The sequence below is a fragment of the Mesoplodon densirostris genome, chromosome 6 (assembly GCF_025265405.1).
Source record: "Mesoplodon densirostris isolate mMesDen1 chromosome 6, mMesDen1 primary haplotype, whole genome shotgun sequence".
NCBI lineage: Eukaryota > Metazoa > Chordata > Mammalia > Artiodactyla > Ziphiidae > Mesoplodon > Mesoplodon densirostris.
This window is the reverse complement of record NC_082666.1, coordinates 62395658-62416467: the sequence shown is the minus strand read 5'-3', so window position 1 is coordinate 62416467 and position 20810 is coordinate 62395658. Positions and strand designations below refer to the sequence as shown.

At 37.9% G+C, this 20810-nt stretch overlaps 1 protein-coding gene across 2 annotated transcripts in view; it reads right to left on the bottom strand.

Annotated features, from left to right (window-relative positions):
• TTC39B (tetratricopeptide repeat domain 39B) overlaps positions 1-20810 on the bottom strand; it is a 128249-nt gene that overhangs the window by 14696 nt on the left and 92743 nt on the right. For both annotated transcript variants that reach the window (XM_060102110.1, XM_060102112.1), the window contains 9 exons: positions 15848-15953; positions 14406-14471; positions 12752-12860; positions 11679-11746; positions 11534-11593; positions 9926-10087; positions 8666-8757; positions 3969-4095; positions 131-239 (listed from right to left, as the gene is read on the bottom strand). In XM_060102110.1, coding sequence (XP_059958093.1) covers positions 131-239; positions 3969-4095; positions 8666-8757; positions 9926-10087; positions 11534-11593; positions 11679-11746; positions 12752-12860; positions 14406-14471; positions 15848-15953 — 899 coding nt within the window. The remainder of the gene's footprint in view (positions 1-130; positions 240-3968; positions 4096-8665; positions 8758-9925; positions 10088-11533; positions 11594-11678; positions 11747-12751; positions 12861-14405; positions 14472-15847; positions 15954-20810) is intronic.

Here is a 20810-nt window from a genome sequence, read left to right as displayed (position 1 = left end):
ACCCAGTCACCTCGGCTCAAGCTCTTTTGTCCTCATCATGCACACAAATTAACACGGGCATATGTGCACAGGGAAAGGACGAGAGAGGGGCAACGGTAAAGATTTCCAGGCTCTTACTTTTCATACTTACTTTCACTTTGTAGATCTGCCTCAGCCTTTTCAACAGTTACCAACAGACTTTCAGAAAAATCTTTTCTTTTGCTCACTAGTGGAAAACCATTCCAAACATACATCATTTCCTAATGAGGAAAAATGAGAAACCATTCGCAATTATGTGAGGTTATTCAATGTTCTTTACAACAACAAAACTACCTATGTGTGTTTTGCCTCAGTTGCTAGTGATCTCAAGACAACATTTAGAGATCGTTTTCCTTAGCTTTCCTCATTTGGAATTTAGTGATTTAATTTCCCCTTTTCTCACTTTATTTAATGCTTTTTGCCTTTTATACTGCGAAGTATTCTATATATATATATATATAGTATATTGTGTTTTTACTGAAAAATTAATTTACTCGTTCATTTAACAAGTATTTATTAAGTACCTACTGGTATCCAATCCTTTTGGAAGATAATGGATTACAGATACAGAAATAAATGTAATATTTTAAAATGATACTATGAACAATTCTATTTAATATAGATTTTTGCTGTTACTCTTAAGTAAAGGGAAACATTTTTCAATATCTGCCAATTGTTTATATAAAATGTCTCCAAGGACATCACTGAAAATGAACATAGGAAATATTTTACCTGGCTCAGGTTCTTTTATACCATTAAAAACATGTGACAGTCCGGTAATGCAATCCAATATGCAGAAAATGCATTCATTTAAAGGCCATACGGCAGAATGACAGCCCCTAAAAGTGTAAACTAATGATTTCTCATTGCAAGTTACACTTAATAGGCAAACAGATGAGAATTTTTTTTTTTTTGGACCAAAAGCAAATGTGCTCTTGCTTGAAAATATTTTTCTGATCTTCCTGGTAGTGCAGTTCATATTTTGAAAGGTATGAAATAACCAGGGTAATTAGAATCTTCTTGGAAATAAACGAATGTGAAAATATTACAGAGATATTGTTTGAACAGCCTCTTACAGGGAAGCAGTAGAAATGAGGAAAATACATTGGAGTGGCAGCAAAGTCATCTTTACATTATGGTACTGAAAACTAAGATAACACTACCTTTTGTTTTACATCTAGCTTCTTACTGCTAATAGAGTAAGAGTTCAATTCAATAACTAACCGAACATTTATTTTAACTGATGATGATGTTTTTAAATTTTGCTTTTATCGAAGGAATATTTGTCAGAAGAATGAACGCTCATACCTGACCTTGCCATTTTATGACATATAGGATTTTGGTAAAATTCCTAGTCACCACAAATTCAAGCCAATTCTACACCCTTACCCCTGGAGAAATAAGTGCTCTGAGTTAACCTTCCTTAAGACCCTTAGTAATCAGAGCAAGCTATACATTGTCATGTACACACAAGCATCTAAGTTCTAGGGCAGAGAAAGGACTATGGTGCTCTAGAAAAATTTCAGGGAAGTTCTGTGACACAGAAAGAAAAAAATTTCCCAGCACAAATCACTAGATAGAAATGAAGCAGAAATGGGGCTGAAAGCTGTCATTGGTAAAACAGCAGCAGGCTCCCACGCTGGCTGGGAAAGGGGGATGTTTGGTCATTTTTTGTGATTTGTGTGGTGTTCTTATTTTTATCTGTGCTCAGATATGATTACAGAGTGATCATATATTTTTTTATTAAATTTATCTATTTATCTATGCATTTATTTATTTATGGCTGCATTGGGTCTTCGTTGCTGCAGGTGGGCTTTCTCTAGTTGTGGCGAGCAGGGGCTACTCTTCATTGCGGTGCACGGGCTTCTCAATGCGGTGGCTTCTCTTGTGGAGCACAGGCTCTAGGCGCATGGGCTTCAGTAGTTGTGGCTCACGGGCTCTAGGCCTGCGGCCTTCAGTAGTTGTGGCGCATGGGCTTAGTTGCTCCACGGCATGTGGGATCTTCCCGGAACAGGGCTCGAACCCGTGTCCCCTGCATTGGCAGGCAGACTCTTAACCACTGCACCACCAGAGAAGTCCCCAGAGTGGTCATATTTTTATCTCACTCCATCACAGGCACAGAACAACCCAGTCTGAGGGTGGTGTTCTCCGAGACTAAGTTGGGAAACCTGGGTCAAGGTACTAGGTGCAGGCTAGCTCCCAACGGATGCCTGTGAGGGGCTGCAGTTTTCTTTCTCAGAGAATATTTAAAGAGCTTCTATATCAATGATAAAATAATAAAAAACCCGATGAAATTAGGGAAGTAAGTATATGAACAACAATTCACAAAACAAGAAATAAAAATGAAAAAGCATGTGAAAAGATGCTCAACTGCACATTTAAACAGTAAAACACTGTTGGTAGGAATTTAAATTGGTACAGCCTTTCTGGAGGGCAAACTGGCAATGTCAAAGTATTAAATACATATGCCCTTCAACCCAGAATTCCATTTCTAGACACCTCTCCAAGACAATTTTATGCCCATGTACAAAAAGAGAGATATGAAAGAATATTAATTGTAGCTTGTCTGTAGTAGTAAAAACTGGAAACTAAATAACTGTTAAAGGGGGATAATTGAATAAACTCTGGAATCAAAAAAAAAAAAAAATCATGGGCCTTCCCTGGTGGCACAGTGGTTGAGAGTCCGTCTGCTGATGTAGGGGACACAGTTTCGTGCCCCGGTCCGGGAAGATCCCACATGCCGCAAAACGGCCGAGCCCGTGATCAGCCATGGCCGCTGGGCCTGCGCGTCCGGAGCCTGTGCTCCGCAACGGGAGAGCAAAAAAAAAAAAAAAAAAAAAAAAAATCATGAACCCCCAAAGGAGGACAGCAGGTGTCAGCTTGCACTAAACAGCTTTCCTGTGCTATGTGACTACCTACACAAAACTAAAGCCCCAAAGAGTCATCCTAATTTGATGTATTCAGTACTTAAAAAAAAAAAGTCTTCATTAAGACAATTTAAGTTGAAATTATGCTTTTCACAAGTCTAGCCTAAATGGCATACCGATCAAGAATGTGAGCTCTATGGGGCTTCCCTGGTGGCGCAATGATTGAGAGTCCGCCTGCTGATGCAGAGGACATGGGTTCGTGCCCCGGTCTGGGAAGATCCCACATGCCGCGGAGCGGCTGGGCCCCTGAGCCGTGGCCGCTGAGCCTGCGCGTCCGGAGCCTGTGCTCCGCAACGGGAGAGGCCACGACAGTGAGAGGCCCGCGTACCGCAAAAAAAAAAAAAAAAAAAGAATGTGAGCTCTAGCGCTGGGCTAGAGCACAGCAGTCACCAGCCACTTATGGCTCTGGAGCAATGCGACTGGTTCAAACTGAGACACAGTCTAAGCATAGAACACACACCAGATTTCAATGGATGAGTACAATATAAAAGAATGCGAAATCTCATTAATAAGTTTTTAGAGATTACATACTCAAATGACAAAATGTTGCATAAACTGGATTGAACCAATACTCTTAAAATGATTATCATGTGTCCTTTTATTTTTCAATTTTTTACCTTTTGATTTTTAATGTGGCTACTAGAAAAGGTACAGTTACATATGTGGCTTGCATTATAATTCAACTCAATTTCAATTAAGTCAACTCACCTGTCTCTGCCTGAATTTCCTTACTTGTCAAATGAGGCTACAAAGAGAAACTCCCCTTATAGAGTTACTATAAGAATTAAATGATATATTTTGTAAATAGCCTTTATCAAAATTCCTAGAACACACCAATCAGTCAAAAAACATCTGCTATACTTTTTATTATTCATTAATAATTTATTTATAAATGTTCACCTTACAAACACAATGGTTTTTAATTGAGCAAACTTCACAACAAAAGTTAGATGTTCTCCCTGCCACTGTGAATAGACAATTTATTTCTAGGATGCAAACAGTAAATAAAATAAAGGCAGATACCAGGGCAGGCAAGACGAGCTTCACGGGTGCAGGCAACGAGGGAGAGTAACGTCGAGCCTTCCTCACAGCAAACTTCTCGGTAGGGATCGATTTCCCAGCAATTCTCTGCTTCAAGCCATCCACCTGTCTGTGAAAAGCCCCAGCACCAGTGAAAGGTCATTAAGAACATGTACATTATTTACATCTGTCCTTGTCACGCTGTGCTCCCCAGACTGGTAGCATCAGCATCACCTGGAAACCTGTTGGAAATGTAAATTTGCAGGCTCCACCCCAGACCTATTAAATCAGCAGCTCTAGAGCTGGGGCCCAGCAATCTGGATTTCAATAAGTCCTCCAGAGGATTCTGATGCACGCACAAGTTTGAGAACCACTGATTGACACGTATTTCTTTCTAGTTAACTTAGCAAGTGTCTTAGCCTATCAAACAGAGTCAAGGAAATCTAGATATAAAATTGGCAATTTCCATAAGTAAGCAGGAAAAAGTCCAAAGTATTTACATTGTGGATACTTCTGAGAGAGGCAATAGCGTATACTGGTACATCTCCTATTCCTTTCTGCAAGTATGACACAGATCTGTAAAGTAATGTGGCTCAAAAGATGGCCGTCAATTCATGTATAATTTGAGAAAATGTTTCCAAAGCATAGGTGATTTTGAAAATAATCAACTAAGAACATATACCATGTTTACAACCTTTCTCTCCAAATTCTAAGAAATTCCAATTATAAAATTCACAAGCACATAAAATTGAGAATAGGATGATGAGACTACATGTTCCTTGGGCACTTTCTTATACGTAACTTTGCAAATGCACCAAACACATTGCCAAGAAGAAATTTAGGGAAATATCCAACTATACTGAAAGAAAAAGATGCAATAAGAGGAAAAAACATTCCAGTATGAAGACAAGCTTGTGTTACATTATTTCTGGGCACAATTTGGGAATATGGATTTTTTTAATTGAGGTATAATTGACATATGACATTATATTATTTTCAGGTGTACAAAGGGCTATGGCTTTTAAACCAGAATGCCCATCCTTACTGTGAATTAAAATCAGTGGAAGAGGCAGTGGAAATGTGAGGTGGGAGTTGAGGGAAGGGGTCAGAAGCATGCAGTGGACATGAAACCTTGTCATTTAAGGATCACAGAGTCTGTATGAAGAGAACATTCATTTGGGGGACTCTCCTCTCATTATCCCAACAAATTAGATGCTACCACACATGCAGCAGACCTCAAGCTTTCTCCTGAAAATAAGATTGGTTACATATTTCAAAGAAATTATTTTGATATGGAGAAAATTTACTTTGAAGTACAGGAAGTGTGGATGTAAAAGATCTCAATGTATCTTAATATTCCATTCCATTTGTTGTTTGTGTGAAATGAGGCAGTACCTTCTACCAGTACGAGGTGGCATTAATCTACATGGCTTCCAATAATGTTGATTCTATTAGTATACTTGGTCCTATTGCTAAAAAGAGCTTCTCTAAAAGCATGAAAAAGTAGTCCTGGTCATACCTTCAAATTTGTTCTGACAAATTTGTCAGAGGGTTCAGCCAGGCCATTATTTCTCATAATGTGGTCACACACTATAGTATTCCCCTTAAAAGTATTTGTCACTGGGCTTCCCTGGTGGCGCAGTGGTTAAGCATCTGCCTGCCAATGCAGGGGACACGGGTTCGAGCCCTGGTCCAGGAAAATCCCACAGGCCGCAAAGCAACTAAGCCCGTGTGCCACAACTACTGAGCCCACGTGCCACAACTACTGAAGCCCGCGCGCCTAGAACTCGTGCTCCGCAACAAGAGAAGCCACCACAATGAGAAACCCGCGCACCACAACTAGAGAAAGCCCGTGCACAGCAACGAAGACCCAACGCAGCCAAAAATAAATAAATAAATATTTTTAGAAAAGTGTTTGTCATCAATTATGTTTGAAGAACGCAGTTGGGCTTCTCCGTTCCTTAACTTCCTCATCTCCAGCGGTCACCTCCTCCTTTCCACCACAGCCACCCACCCCTACAGTCACACCTTAGACCACTTCATCACCTGTGACTTTTCGACCTCAAAGCACAAATTCAAGCACACCACCCTTTGAACGCCACTCTCCTCATGCTACCTTGGCTGTTCTACTAAGACTTTCAGTCCTCTTGCCTTTCAACTTTCTCCCAGCTCAGCAGTCTCCTTCTTTCCCCATCCCTCCATCCTCCTGCTTAGACTGCCAGGCAGGCAATCTTTACTGCAGCATGCTCTGGCTTATGTCCTAGACTCCTTGCTAATGCCTAGTCGTTGCACTCATCTGGGTGAAGCTCAGTATCCATCCTCCCTGCAACTGCACTGAGAACAAGTTGGTATCACTGTAAATTCATCAACACCAACCTCAAACGAGCCCTGGCACCGCCTGCCATTCCCCCTCCTGTGTTTCTCTCATCACCTCACTGTCCCACCCTCTACAGCAATGATTTCCAATATTCTTCATCCTCCTCACACCTCCAGCCCACTCCTTTCTCCTTCACTCTCAACAGACAGCCCTGCCTCCTACTTCATGAAGAAAAACAGAAGCTGTGAGGGAGGAAGCCCTCCATCTCACACTACCACACACGAGCTTGCATGCCTCCACACCTGTTCTGGACTTCCTCCCTCCCATACAACAGAGGACCCGGTCCTCCCTCTAGATAAAGCCAGTCCTGCCATCAGTGCTTTGGATTCTATCTCCTCTTGCATTCTCAAGAGCCTTGCAAATATCAGTTATCCCATTTCTCGCTTATACCATTTCTCGCTTATATGTCTAACTTCTCTTTCTCCAAAGGATCCTTCCCAGTGGTTTTTGAGAATGCTCAGATCTCTCCCATTAAGATATTCTTTGATATTACATCTCCCTCCAACTCTTTCTCTCTCTATCTCTTCCCCTTCATAGTCAAAGTTATCCAGGGATGTTATTTATGCTCAACTCTCTTCATTTCTTTGTATCTCATTCCCTCTTTAGCCAATCCCAGTCTGGTTTCTACCTCTGTTCTATTACCTTACCAACTCCCACTCGGGATACCAATGAGCTCTGTGTCCCTAAAACATTTTGTCTTTTTTTTTTTTTAAGCCTACAGCACTCGGTAGTCCCAGGTGCTCTCCCATCCAGGTACGAACCAGCACCGACCCTGCTTAGCTTCTGAAATCAGACAAGATCGGGCGCACTCAGGGTGGTACGGCTGGAGACTCTTGTCTTATTTTTAAAAGGAATTCTGTGTTCTATGAGACATATTTTGAGCAATCCTGGACGTTCATTTTCCTTTGACCTAGATATAAAATGTAGCATTACGTCCTGTCCAATATCAGCTTTGTCTTAGTTCTTTTAATGTGCAGTGCTCCTTCCTGCAAGAGCATCCTCTCATATGCTGTTCCTGCAAGAGCATCCTCTCATATGCTGTTCCTGCAAGAGCATCCTCTCATATGCTGTTCCTGCAAGAGCATCCTCTCATATGCTATTCCTGCAACAGCATCCTCTCATATGCTGTTCCTGCAAGAGCATCCTCTCATAGGCTGTTCCTGCAACAGCATCCTCTCAAATGCTGTTCCCTTGGTCTGAAACTGTTATCACCACAACTCCCCACTGCCCCAGCAGCTCCCAAGCCACCTTCAGACCTCATCTCAACTGTCATTCCCTCTGTGCTCTTATCCATACCTCTCCTCCCACTGGGGAAAGGAGGGACAGTGGGTAGTGTTGGTGATGCAAGTATTATAGGTTTTTGCCTTGCTAACTGGTAGTCCCAGTCACTGAGAGAGGAAAGAACACCAGGTTTGCTAGGGAAGATTGGATGTGGTGAGTTTTAAATGCTTTGACATATCTAAGTGAAGGTGGTAAACGGGAGCTAGATATATGGGTCTGGAGCTCAGTCACAAGGTCTGTACTAGGGATTTCAATTTGGCTTGAATCAGATTTCCTAAGGTTGAGGTTCTAAGACTGACCTTTGAAATCAAAAGCACCAACTTTTAATAGATGGAAGTAGGATGAGCTTACAAAGATACCAAGAAGGAATGGTGAGACAAGTAGGAGGAGAAAAATCAGTCATGTGTTATAATTTTGCATTTACTGGGTGATTATTTCACTGATGTCTAGTTCCACTACAAGATTATGAACTGCACAAGGACAGGATCCATGCCTGTTTATTCAGCACTTAACACAGTAGTCTTCATACAGTAGGTGCTCAACATAAAGGTTAGAGATGAATGAATGGATGGATGGATGGATGGATGGACACTGGTCTAAACAAAGTTAAACAGATTACTTCACAGCAGAGCTTCTCAGAATCTTTGGCACACTAATGAAAACTAAGGGTATATTATATTGTGTTATATTCTTAAGTTTTTCTGATCACAAAATACCTTTGATTTATAATAGTAAACATCTTTAGCTAACAATATCATTTTAGGAAACTGTGTTCAAAATGCAGTAGCAAAGCCCCAGTTACAAAACAAAAAAACATGTGTTCTCAAGATTCCCAATTACACTGGCATATCTGCAAAGTCTTGCTAAAAGGATGACATTTTGACCCTTAGTTAAATATATTTTTTAAGAGTTTCTGTATCAAATCAGATAAGTTAAAGAAATATGAAGGTGAAACATGGAAGAGCACTAAGGGAAAAAGAAAGTATTCGTGTGTTCCTCTATTCATTCAGGATCTTTGTTATAGAAATAGTGTCTTGCTTACCTAAATAAAGTTACCACATCCTCTTTAGTTGCTGCTACATCTTCCTCTGGAAGCATGCTCAAAATTGCAGCTTTTAAGAACACATATGTTGCCTTGAGGAAAAGAAAAGCAGCTAGTCAGAGAGCATCCTAGATACATGACATTGCTATCTTGCAAATCAGGAAAGACCTACAAATCTTCCAGATATAATATTTAAGAGGTATCAAATATAAAAAAAAAGAAATGAAGTCTTATATCACCTGTTCCAAATGAGATCAAAACTTTTCACCTAATTTTGGCCATTTTCCTACTATACAACTGTAACGTTCATGGATGAGAAAATGGACAAAATGCAAAAGAGATCATTATCTCATTCCTCCCAACTTTTCACAAATGGATCAGAATTTTTTTAGAACTCTTTTTTTTTAATTGAAGTACAGTTGATTTACAATATTACATTAGTTTCAAGTGTACAACATAGTGATTCAATATTTTTATAGATTATACACCATTTAAAGTTGTTATAAAATATTGGCTATATCCTCTGTATATTACAACTTTGTATTTTATTTATTTTATAGCTAGCAGTTTGTACCTCTTAATCTCTTTCCCCTAACTTGCCACACCTGTTGGAATGGCTATCATCAAAAAGACAACAAATAATAAACGTTAATGAGATTGTGGAGAAAAGGGAACCCTAGTATACTGTTGGTGGGAATGTAAGTTGGTACAGCCACTATGGAAAACAGAAGGAAGGTTCTTCAAAAAATTAAAATAGAACTACCATATGATCCAGCAATTCCATTCCTGGGTATATATCCAAAGAAAAATGAAAACACAAATTCAAAAAGATATGTACATCATAACGTTAATAGCAGCATTATTTACAAAAGCCAAGACATGGAAGCAACCTAAGTGTGCATCAACGGATGAATGGATAAATAATTAATTTTGATTATTGTGAAAAGCCTTGTTATCAGGGTATCAAAAAGTCTACAAACAATTATCAATACTTGATATTTAATACTTTTTATATATAAGTACAGTTCATCTTCACAGATAAAGCCTCTTTGTTGAAAAAGACTATTTGGATGGCTTTTAAAGCACGTAGTGCTGAGAACAGTGGTTATAAACAGCAGGTACTTAATGTCCACTTCCTCCTTTGATGGATCTCTAAGTTGAGAAAACAGTGTCAGTATCATACTATGGAACAAACAGTCCTAAATGAAAATCATCCTGTACACTTATTAGCAAACAGATATTAATGAAACTGTACTTTACCTTGGACCATTTACTCTCTTTGCAAAGCAGATCTGAATAGTAATACGCCTCCCTCCAGTTTTGTTGGAATACAAAAATCCACATCAGCTCCCAATAACAGAGATGGTGAAACTGTTTCCATTCTTCTTGAACTGAAATGCATTTTCGAAATATCTCTTGTGCCTATAAGTCAATTGCATAAAGCTGATCATCCAGATATTAGACAAGGAGATAATAACCTAATGGAAAAATACATAAAACACTTTGTACAAAAAGAGCAAAATCATCATTCATTAAACCACTCAAGACAACAACACATTCCTTTCCTTACATGCAACAATACAGTTAAATTTTGCCTCTTTATTTAACTCTGTGAGAGGGCCATGGAACTTTATAATGTGGGAGTAGCAAAGTTCCTTTCTTAAGTAAGACGTAAAATGCAGAAGTCCTTTAAGAAAAGATCTAACAATAAATTTAGAACTTCCAGAGGATAAAATATACCTTAAACAAAGTTAAAGGCATGGACAGACTAGGAGAAGATATCGCTATATGCATAACGGGCAAAGGATTAACCCTTATCATACAGCAATTTTATAAAATCCTTAAAAAAAGACAAACAACTCAGTGGGAAAATTGTTTAAAGATATAAATAGGAAATTAGAGAAAAATATATATAAGTGACAAATATACATATGAAGAAATTTTTACACTGGGAAAGATAAATTAAAATATTAGATTATCATTTTTCAACCATCACATTGGCAAAAATAAAAGATAAATAATGACCAGAGTTGGCAAAGAGCACTGAATACAAGTATTCTCATATCTTTATAGGAGTTTAAATGGACTAGCCTTGTTAGGAGGGCAATTTGTCTGAATTTATCAAAATGCAAACATCTTTGACCTAGAAATCCTCATTATCAGAATCAATCTTATATAAATACACCTTTGCACAGAAATATACACATAATAATGTTTACAACAGCATTATGTATAGTAGCCAAATGTCTATCAATAGTGGACTGCTTTAGTAAGTACAGTATATCCATTTCATTGAATGAAACCCAGCCATCAAAAAGAATGAGGAAGATTTAGAAATACTGACCTGGAAAGAAATCCAAGATGTATATTAAGTAGAAAAAAATCAAATCAAGGAAAAATACATGTTTGACCCCATTTGTGTAGAAGAAAATTGTTCATGAGTATATTTATATAAAAGGCTATTCACTCTTCTTCTTCAAGGGAATTAGTGAATAATTTCCTTTGATGGGGAGCACACATGTAGTACAGTGGAGTGACCTTTATGCAGGGGCAAGATTCCAAAGTCAATATGTAATACCGAGATGGATAGTAGTCAAAGATTTTTGAAAGCCCCTTAAACTGCCCAACTGTATTTCTATATCCTACCCTGAATTGCCTCAGGTACTTTATGTGCAAATGTAGAGTATATTCAGTAATCTATGACATATCATAGAGTGCATCCACACAATTAACTTTTGGCTTTTTAATTACATATCTTCCCTTTATTTCTGTCTAGTGCATATAGCTGGACTTGATCATATGGAATGGGTGCACTACACAACTCCACCAGATAGACAGCCCCCTAAATGACCCCCTCAAATAAGTTACCTCTTCCACATTTCCTTTCAGCAGCTCTATCCGGCCATGATAAAACAACATGAGGGAGCCCTGCGGAGGGAGAAACAGACTGTTCAATGGTCAACCCTGGTTGATTGATTATGGTTGAAAAAGACACTTGAAATTCTAAGCGTACATTTGGAAACTGCTGGAGGTAGGGTTCAAGGAGACTCTCTGCTTCCACAACATTCACTTCTCCTGTACCTAGAAATTTAACAGGAAAAACCTCAGTCTTCAAGAAATGTGGTCGACATTGATAACTATTTCTCCAAATTTCATTAAAATGTAGCAAAGACCTATTCATGGAAAACATGAAAACTGTTAATTTGTCATTTTAATATTTGGGAAAGGGCTTCCCTGGTGGCGCAGTGGTTGAGAGTCCGCCTGCTGATGCAGGGGACACGGGTTCGTGCCCCGGTCCGGGAAGATCCCACATGCCGCGGAGCAGCTGGGCCCGTGAGCCATGGCTGCTGAGCCTGCACGTCCGGAGCCTGTGCTCCGCAACAGGAGAGGCCACAACAGTGAGAGGCCCGTGTACCGCAAAAAAAAAAAAAAAAAAAAATATTTGGGAAATAAAAGAAGACAAGTCTCATCTATGACTTTAGTTTAAGAAAGCTCTCGGGCAAATTCTTAGGAGCAGAGGTGGTTGCCTTCAATTCCTAATTGAAATTTCTGGCTTTAATAGCAATATTAAACTTATTTTAACCAAAAATTTAATCTTTTGCTAAAAAAAGAAATGTAATATGCTAAAAATAGATCACCTTAAACAAGCTTTATAGAATTTTTTAGCTGAGAACAGATTAAAAAGAATTTGATGGGGCTTCCCTGGCAGCGCAGTGGTTGAGAATCTGCCTGCCGATGCAGGGGACACGGGTTCGTGCCCCGGTCCAGGAAGATCCCACATGCCGCGGAGTGGCTGAGCCCGTGAGCCACGGCCTCTGAGCCTGTGCGTCCGGAGCCTGAGCTCCACAACGGGAGGGGTCACAACAGTGAGAGACCCGCGTACCACAAAAAAAAAAAAAGAATTTGATGAAAGAAACCCTCCACCCCTCTGCCAAATGTTACTATGAGAAATGTCATAATTTTCCACTTTTACTCAAAAAAAAGGTAAATATAGACTACGTCCTCTTACTGATTTTTCTAAATTTTTACTTACTCAGATGAAAGATAATCAACTTTCAATGATGTGAAATATAATCCAGTCCTTACCAAGTATCAGGGAGATATAAGTATGAAAAGCTAGTATAGTTAAGCAGCATAGTGGAGACCTCATGCTTCTTCCTAAGGCACCTTCCCGTAACTGCAGGATGCCCAACTCCTATAGGAATTAGAGGCATTTTAGAATGAGAAGAGCATGATTGAAACATCATATTCAGAGACTTTAAAATGCTAGCTCACGGATCCCCATCCTCCATGAAGGTGGGGTTTATTTTTCAAGAGCTTAGAATAGAAGTAGTATCTAACTAGAAACAAATTTTACATTTTAAACTGGCATAAGACAATCTCCCCAATTCTTATATCATGTGATCTTAGGGAGAGAAAAAGGTAGAGCTCATTTCATAGAAAATGCTGTATTTCTCTTATATAAATATTAATTTATTAAAACATATTGAGGATCTAAGTACAAAACGCTATGGTGGGTATGAATATATACAGTTCTATGTCTTTAAAGATCTTTCCATCAAATAGCGAAGGTAGTACATGAACACATAATTTTATTGGAATATGGCGAGGGCCATAAGAAAGATAAGTAAATGATTCTGAAAGTTAAGAATACTTGAGCTTTGTTGGGAGAAGATAAGGGAAAGCTTTGTGGAATAGGTGACATTTATCTCAATCCTAATGGATGGAGAGGCTCTCAAGAGACATTATTTGGGAGGATGCCAGTTGGGGAGGACATCCAAAACAGACACCAGCAGAAGCATGGAAACAGAAAAGCACAGGGTCTATTTGGTGAACAACCATTTGCCCAGTTTAGCAGGAACACTGGGGAAGCAAAAAGGATGGGTAGTAGGCTAGCAGCATTGGCTAGAATCAGATCCGAGGGCCCTTGAATCCATGCTATAGTTCGGACTTTATTCAAGGGGCAAGGTGGAGCTACTAAAGAAATAAGGTGGAAGATGAATAGTAGAGGGGAAGGGTAACGATGAAATACAGAGTCTGAATAGATAGACCACATCAGGAAGGGATCACCATAAATACATAATACTTATGGAGAACCTGGACAGTGGAATAAATAGGGAAAAAAATTACAGCTTCTTGTACTTGTTCTCATACATTTCTCAAAACTTGCTCTCTGGACTAACAGGGACAACTTTTGCAATAAGGCAACTCTGGTAATAGCATATTGAGTGTTATGATTAATAAATGTTATACACTACAAAAACAACCACACAGAACTATAACAAACAAAACTCATGGAAAACAAATTTCCTTGCTTAGTTTTATAGTGAAACTTGTAAAAACAAGGAAAACCAAAACACTGCAACTATGCTTGATCCATACGAATCATAAAATGTTAGACAGGGAAATCTAGCCTAATTTCTTGGTTTTGCAGGAAACATTGGGGTTGCAAAAGTGTTAGGGAAGCATATTTTAACCTCACATGAGTACTAAAGATCCAGCAAGCAGCAATATTAGTAAAACATAAATTTTAATCCCAGAATTTAAATAACAAAGATGAAAATTTTTAACTTTCAATAGAAAAACCATCTCTAACTCCTGAAAAATATCATCAAGACCCAATGCCTCTTTATTGTTCTGGAAACAAATTGTTAGTTACGAGGACATGTTGTATTTCTCTCATATTCAATAAATAACTTTTATTTTCCTTGTCAAAATTAAGAAAAAATTAATTTTGTACCCTATTTCCAGAAAATCCTATAAATTCTAGTAGTCTGATAATCCGTGCTGGTAAAAGGGACAGCATCTGTAAGAAAAAAAATACAAGTGTACTTATGTGTTAGTACATCTAACTGTAGATAAATGTTAAACTCTAACCAACTTAAAATTTTAATGATTCAGTAATATGAAAAATTAGAATCAAGGTTAAACCACTGGACACATCTCAATCACCACATACTGCACCTAGTATAATCATTACTTGTGACTTAATTTCATTTAATTAAGACAATACACCTAAAAAATTAAAAACAAAACAAAACAGAAAACCTGGCTTTTTCAGAATGCTCTAAAGAACACTTGCTCCTTTCATGTGGGTTGATAAAGTGATGAGAAGATAACCCCCAGTGTCCACCTCCAAACAGTGTTTCTTTTAGCATCCTTTTCCAGAAAGCAAAAGTCTGTTGTATTCTTCATATATGCAGGCATGACCCAGAAGTAGACACCTACAGCACTACAGCCCCTCTGTGGGATATCCCTACAGAGTAGGATAAAGGGAAGTCCTCCCAGGGCAGAACTTTGAGCAGTGCCCTGGTTGTTCACTTTGCTTGGAAGGAGAAATGGCCATATATGCAATTATTTACTGATTCATGGGTGGTTGCCAATGGTTTGGTTGGATGGTCAGGGCTTTAGAAAGAACATGATGGGAAAATTGATGACAAGGAGCTCTGGGAAAGAGGTATACGGACAGACCTCTCAGAATGGGCAAAAAATGTGAAGATATTTGTGTCCCGTGTGAATGTTCACCAAAGGCTGACCTCAGCAGAGGAAAATTTTAATATTCAAGTGGATAGGGTGATTCATTTTGTGGACACTAGCCAGCCTCTCTCTTCAACCACCTCCATCATCAACCAATGGGCTCATGAACAAAGCAGCCACGGTAGTGTATACACTTACGTGTGGGAGTCCCTTTACCACTTAATTTTCTCACCAATTCCAGTCAAAGCTTAATAAAATATCAAAATATCTAAATAATATAGCAATTGGACAGATATCTACTCAAACCCTTCACCTACCCCAGAGCTTCATCATCCCTCAAACTATATTGTTCCCTCACCTATTTTCAATTTCAGAGCCACCATTGCTATAGCAATAATATTTCTGATGTGGAAATAGAACTGAATTTCAAGCTTCTTATTACCAAAAAATGTTACTAGTCCATTCAGAGAGCTGCATGCTTCCCTTATTATACAATCAAAAACTATTCTGAGCATGTGCAGAACTTTACAGCACATTCTGGCCAAAGCCCCCACTGGTTCACAGCACAAGAAAACTGATCCCACTGTAGCCACTTGCCAACCAAACCCAGGTAGTGGTTCAGGGTGAGGTTCAAATGCAGTAGCAGAGGCACTGAAAACCTAAGGTTCTTTTACAAAAGATTCTGGTTGCTTTCTGATTACTTACCAAATTAAAGGCCCCTATTCCAAGCTTGACGCCACCTTCAAACTCATAGAATAACTGCTGCTCAACTTTGTTCTTCTGAATTACATGCAGGATAGAAAGACATTCTCTGGATTGAAGAAAACAGTTATACTGTAAGTTTACTATGACACTGAAAACTAATTTTAAGTCAAATTTTGCATTTACATACCATAAGATAAATGTCATTAGCCAAAACACTAGAGAATTTTTAAGTGGATGATGCTGTGCTGAGTTTACTCTTTTTTTAGTTTGCCGATATTTTATTTTATTTTTTAATACATCTTTATTGGAGTATAATTGCTTCACAATGCTGTGCTAGTTTCTGTTGTACAACAAAGTGAGTCAGCCATATGCATACATATATCCCCATATACCCTCCCTCTTGAGCCTCCCTCCCACCCTCCCTATCCCACCCCTCTACTGGATAATCATCATTAAGGAAAAATGACACACTCATTTCTACACTGTTTATCAGGACCAATCTTTCTGGGCTTAAAGCAAAAGAGGGTTCAAATATCAGCAAGCATGACTCAGGAGCCATAGGACCGAAGGACTGTGATCACACAGTTTCCCAGCAATGTGTTAGAGGAGACTACCTAGGAATGCTCAGTCTCTCAGCTGTTGTGCACACTTCAGCAACCTACCTTCCACTGAGTAACTGAGGTGCTACTGATAAAAAGACTTGAATTTCAGCATGATCACCATGGTCTCAAATAGACCAAAATAAAACTCACAACTAGGAAAGATTGAAAGAGGAAAGCAAGCTTGATCACAATTGCCTGCAACTGTCCTCTTATTTTTCCCTCTTCCATCCAAGCCAATCTTTCTGATTTCTCACTTTAATTAATTTTCTATGCATTTTCCCTTTCCCTTCACATCTTCGAAAGGCAAATACTTAATAAGAGAAATGCAGATGAAAACAATGACTAAGATGTAAAAATTGGCAATAACCACAAATTGCTTATCAAACTGACAGATATATTTTTAAAGGTAATAAGAAATAGCCAGATATTATGTATCACCTGGTGTGATGCAATTATAAATCATGCAACTTCACTTATGATGTATTCTAGCCAAATGCAGCTAACCTGAATCTAATTTCCAGTTTACAGGAAATATAAGGGGCTACAGGAATGCTATGGACTGAACTATATTTCCCCCAAATTCATATGTTGAAGCTCTAATCCCCCCGCCCAGTGTGACTGTATTTGAAGACAGAGATTTTAGGAAGTAATTAAGGATAAATGAGGTCATATGGGTGGGGTCCTCCTCTGATAAGATTGATGGCCTTATAAGAGGAAGGTCTCTCATTGCCACGTGAGGACACAGTGAGAAGGTGGCTGTCTGCAAGCCAAGAAGAGAGTCCTCACCAGAACCTGATCATGATGGTACCCAGATCTTGGACTTTCATCCTCCAGAACTGTGAAGAAATAAATTTCTGTTGCTTATGCCATCCAGTGTATGATATTTTGTTATGGCACCCTGAGCTGACTATGGCAAGTAACAAGCTAAATGAAAACTCAAGGAAGCCACCAAACAAATCTGTACATATCCTGCAGGACAAATGGGTTGGGCTTTTCAACAACTCTCATGAATATAGAGACTCTTCTAGAATAAGATGTATTTAATGAACGTAAACACTGGATGCTCAAGACAGTCTTGGGTTGGATCCTGGTGCTGACATTCCAGCAGTAAAAGAGATTTGGGGCCAACAGGCAAAATTTGAACATGGATCGAGTATTACACGAAATGAAGACTTGTTGACACGAAAAAGTAAAGATCATTAACTGAAAAAAGCAGGTTAAAAAATAGTACATACAGTGTGATCTCATTTTTGTTTAAAAAATATATATCTTTAGATACATGTAGAAAATATTCTGAAAGAATATATACTAAGGTGTTAACAGCCATAATTACTGGGTGATAAGTATATGGGGTGTGTGTGTATTTTAATATTTGCTCATCCACGTTTTCCTATTTTCCAAAATATATATGCCACTTTTGTGATAAAACCCATTACTTTAATTTGTTAAATGGAAAACCAGTGCTGGCAAAGGTAAGAACAAATAGACACATTCATTTATTTCTGGTAAAATGGTAGTTATAGTAAAGAGGTTGGCAACCTATTGGAACATAGCCACACCCATTTACTTATAGTCTATGGCTGCTTACACCTTGCGGTCATAGAGTTGAGTAGTTGGGACAGAGATCTTACATCCCACAAGCCTAAACACTTACTGTCTGGTATTTTAAGAAAAAGTTTGCCAATCCGATTATTCTTCAGAATAATTTTGCAATATATATCAGAAATCTTACACACATGCATACCTTTGAACCAACAAATCTAATTTTATTCTAAGGAAAGAGCATGGATACACACAAAACTTGACCTATAAGGAAAGATACTGTATTACTACCTATAATAAAAATTTATAAACAAACTAAATAGGCAACAAACGGAAATTGGTTATGAAGACAGTTGCATGCATGCATACATTTATACATACACATGTAGTATATCCACATAGTGGAATACTATGGAGCCATTAAAAGTCATGATTAATTAAAAATACTTAATGACCTAAAATTTTTTGACATGAAGTGAAAAAGGAAATTTCAAAATGACACAAAGCATATAATTTCACTGTATAAAAAGATAATTATATATGCTTATACACATGCACAAAAATTCAAATGTCAAAATATCAACAGGATGGCAGGATATGCATATTATGTTCAGAGTTATTTTCTGTGTAAATATTCTATTTGCTGATAATAGATGATTATTATAAAATGCTCAAATAATATGGAGAAAGCCTAAGTGTCCCTACACAATCATCCCACAGAGAGATGGTCACTGTTAACAGCCTGGTACATAATTTTCTAGTTGTTTTTATGCTTTACTAAGAATGCAATCTTTAGAAAACACAAAAGAGATCATATAGTATATACTCTTCAATAGATTATATTGACAATTTTCCATGAAAATGCATGAAAGCTACCTTATTCTTTAACAAGTGCATATTATTCCATTCTATGGAATAATTTATTTAACCAAATTCCTATTCTTAAATTTTCAAGTTGTTTCAAAATATTCCATAGTACAAACAATGCTGCTAAGAGTGTCCTTAGACCTTCATCAAGTACCTTCCTATATCAGGGACTATAACTATATTTATACCATCCTAATTGTTCATAGGATAAATTCTTAGAAAAACAACTTCTGAGATCGAAGGTGATACATATTCTTAATTTTGGTATATACTGCCAGAACATCCTTCATAAAAACTCTATCAGTTTAGACCCCCACCAACCTATGAGTTTCTCACACTGTCATTTGCCTTGAGTCACTTATATCACAGTTCTATTTGTATCTTTTATTACGGGATATTTTTGCCATGATGAAAATTTATATGTTTATTTGCTCAAGTCAGTCTTCTATGGTTTCTGATTTTATGTCACACTTTAAAAGGCTTCTGAAATTGACATCATATATCTACAGATATGACACACTGAGAAGGACACCATATCACTTCTATAGTATTCTTGCCATAGAAAAATCTGAATTTAATCATTAAGCAACATTAGATAAGTCCACCTTGAGCGATGGTCTAAAAAATACCTGCCCAGTATTCTTCAAAAATGTCAAGATCCTGAAAGACAAAGAAAGACTGAGGGACTCTTCCAGATTAAAACTGACTAAGGAGACGAAACAACTAAATGTGACATCCAGGATCCTGAAGTGAATCCTGGACCAGAATAAGGACACTGGTTGGACAACTAGAAAAATTTGAGTAAAGTCAATGAAGTAGTTAATAATATTATATCAATGTTCGTTTCCTGGTTTTAATAATTATACTGTGGTTCTATAAGACGTTAACATTTGTATATTGGAAGAATACATGAAAATTCTTTGTAAAAATTCTGGAATCATTTCAAAGTGAAAATTTTTTAAATAAATCAAAAGTTTAAAGGCCTTTGTACTTGAGGACTATAAAAAGACTTTCCTATGTTTTTGCTTGTACTCTTCTAAAAATATTTTAATATTAAATCTATATGGAATGTATCATTTTTTAAATTTAATTTTATTTATTTTTTTATACAGCAGGTTCTTATTAGTCATCAATTTTATACACATCAGTGTATACATGTCAATCCTAATCGCCCAATTCATCACACCACCATCCCCAACCCCCCACCGCTTTACCCCCTTGGTGTCCATACGTGTGTTCTCTACATCTGTGTCTCAATTTCTGCCCTGCAACGTGGTTCAACTGTACCATATTTCTAGGTTCCACATATATGTGTTAATATATTTGTTTTTCTCTTTCAGATTTACTTCACTCTGTATGACAGTCTCTAGATCCATCCACATCTCAACAAATGACCCAATTTCGTTCCTTTTTATGGCTGAGTGATATTCCATAGTATATATGTACCACATCTTCTTTACCCAGTCATCTGTCGATAGGCATTTAGGTTGCTTGCATGACCTGGCTATTGTAAATAGTGCTGCAATGAACATTGGGGTGCATGTGTCTTTTTGAATTATGGTTTTCTCTGGGTATAAGCCCAGTAGTGGGATTGCTGGATCATATGCTAATTCTATTTTTAGTTTTTTAAGGAACCTCCATACTGTTCTCCATAGTGGCTGTATTAATTTACATTCCCACCAACAGTGCAATAGGGTACCCTTTTCTCCACACCCTCTCCAGCATTTGTTGTTTGTAGATTTTCTGATGATGGCCATTCTAATTGGTGTGAGGTGATACCTCATTGTAGTTTTGATTTGCATTTCTCTAATAATTAGTGATGTTGAGCAGCTTTTCATGTGCTTCTTGGCCATCTGTCTGTCTTCTTTGGAGAAATGTCTATTGAGGTCTTCTGCTCATTTTTGGATTGGGTTGTTTGTTTTTTAATATTGAGCTGCATGAGCTGTTTATAT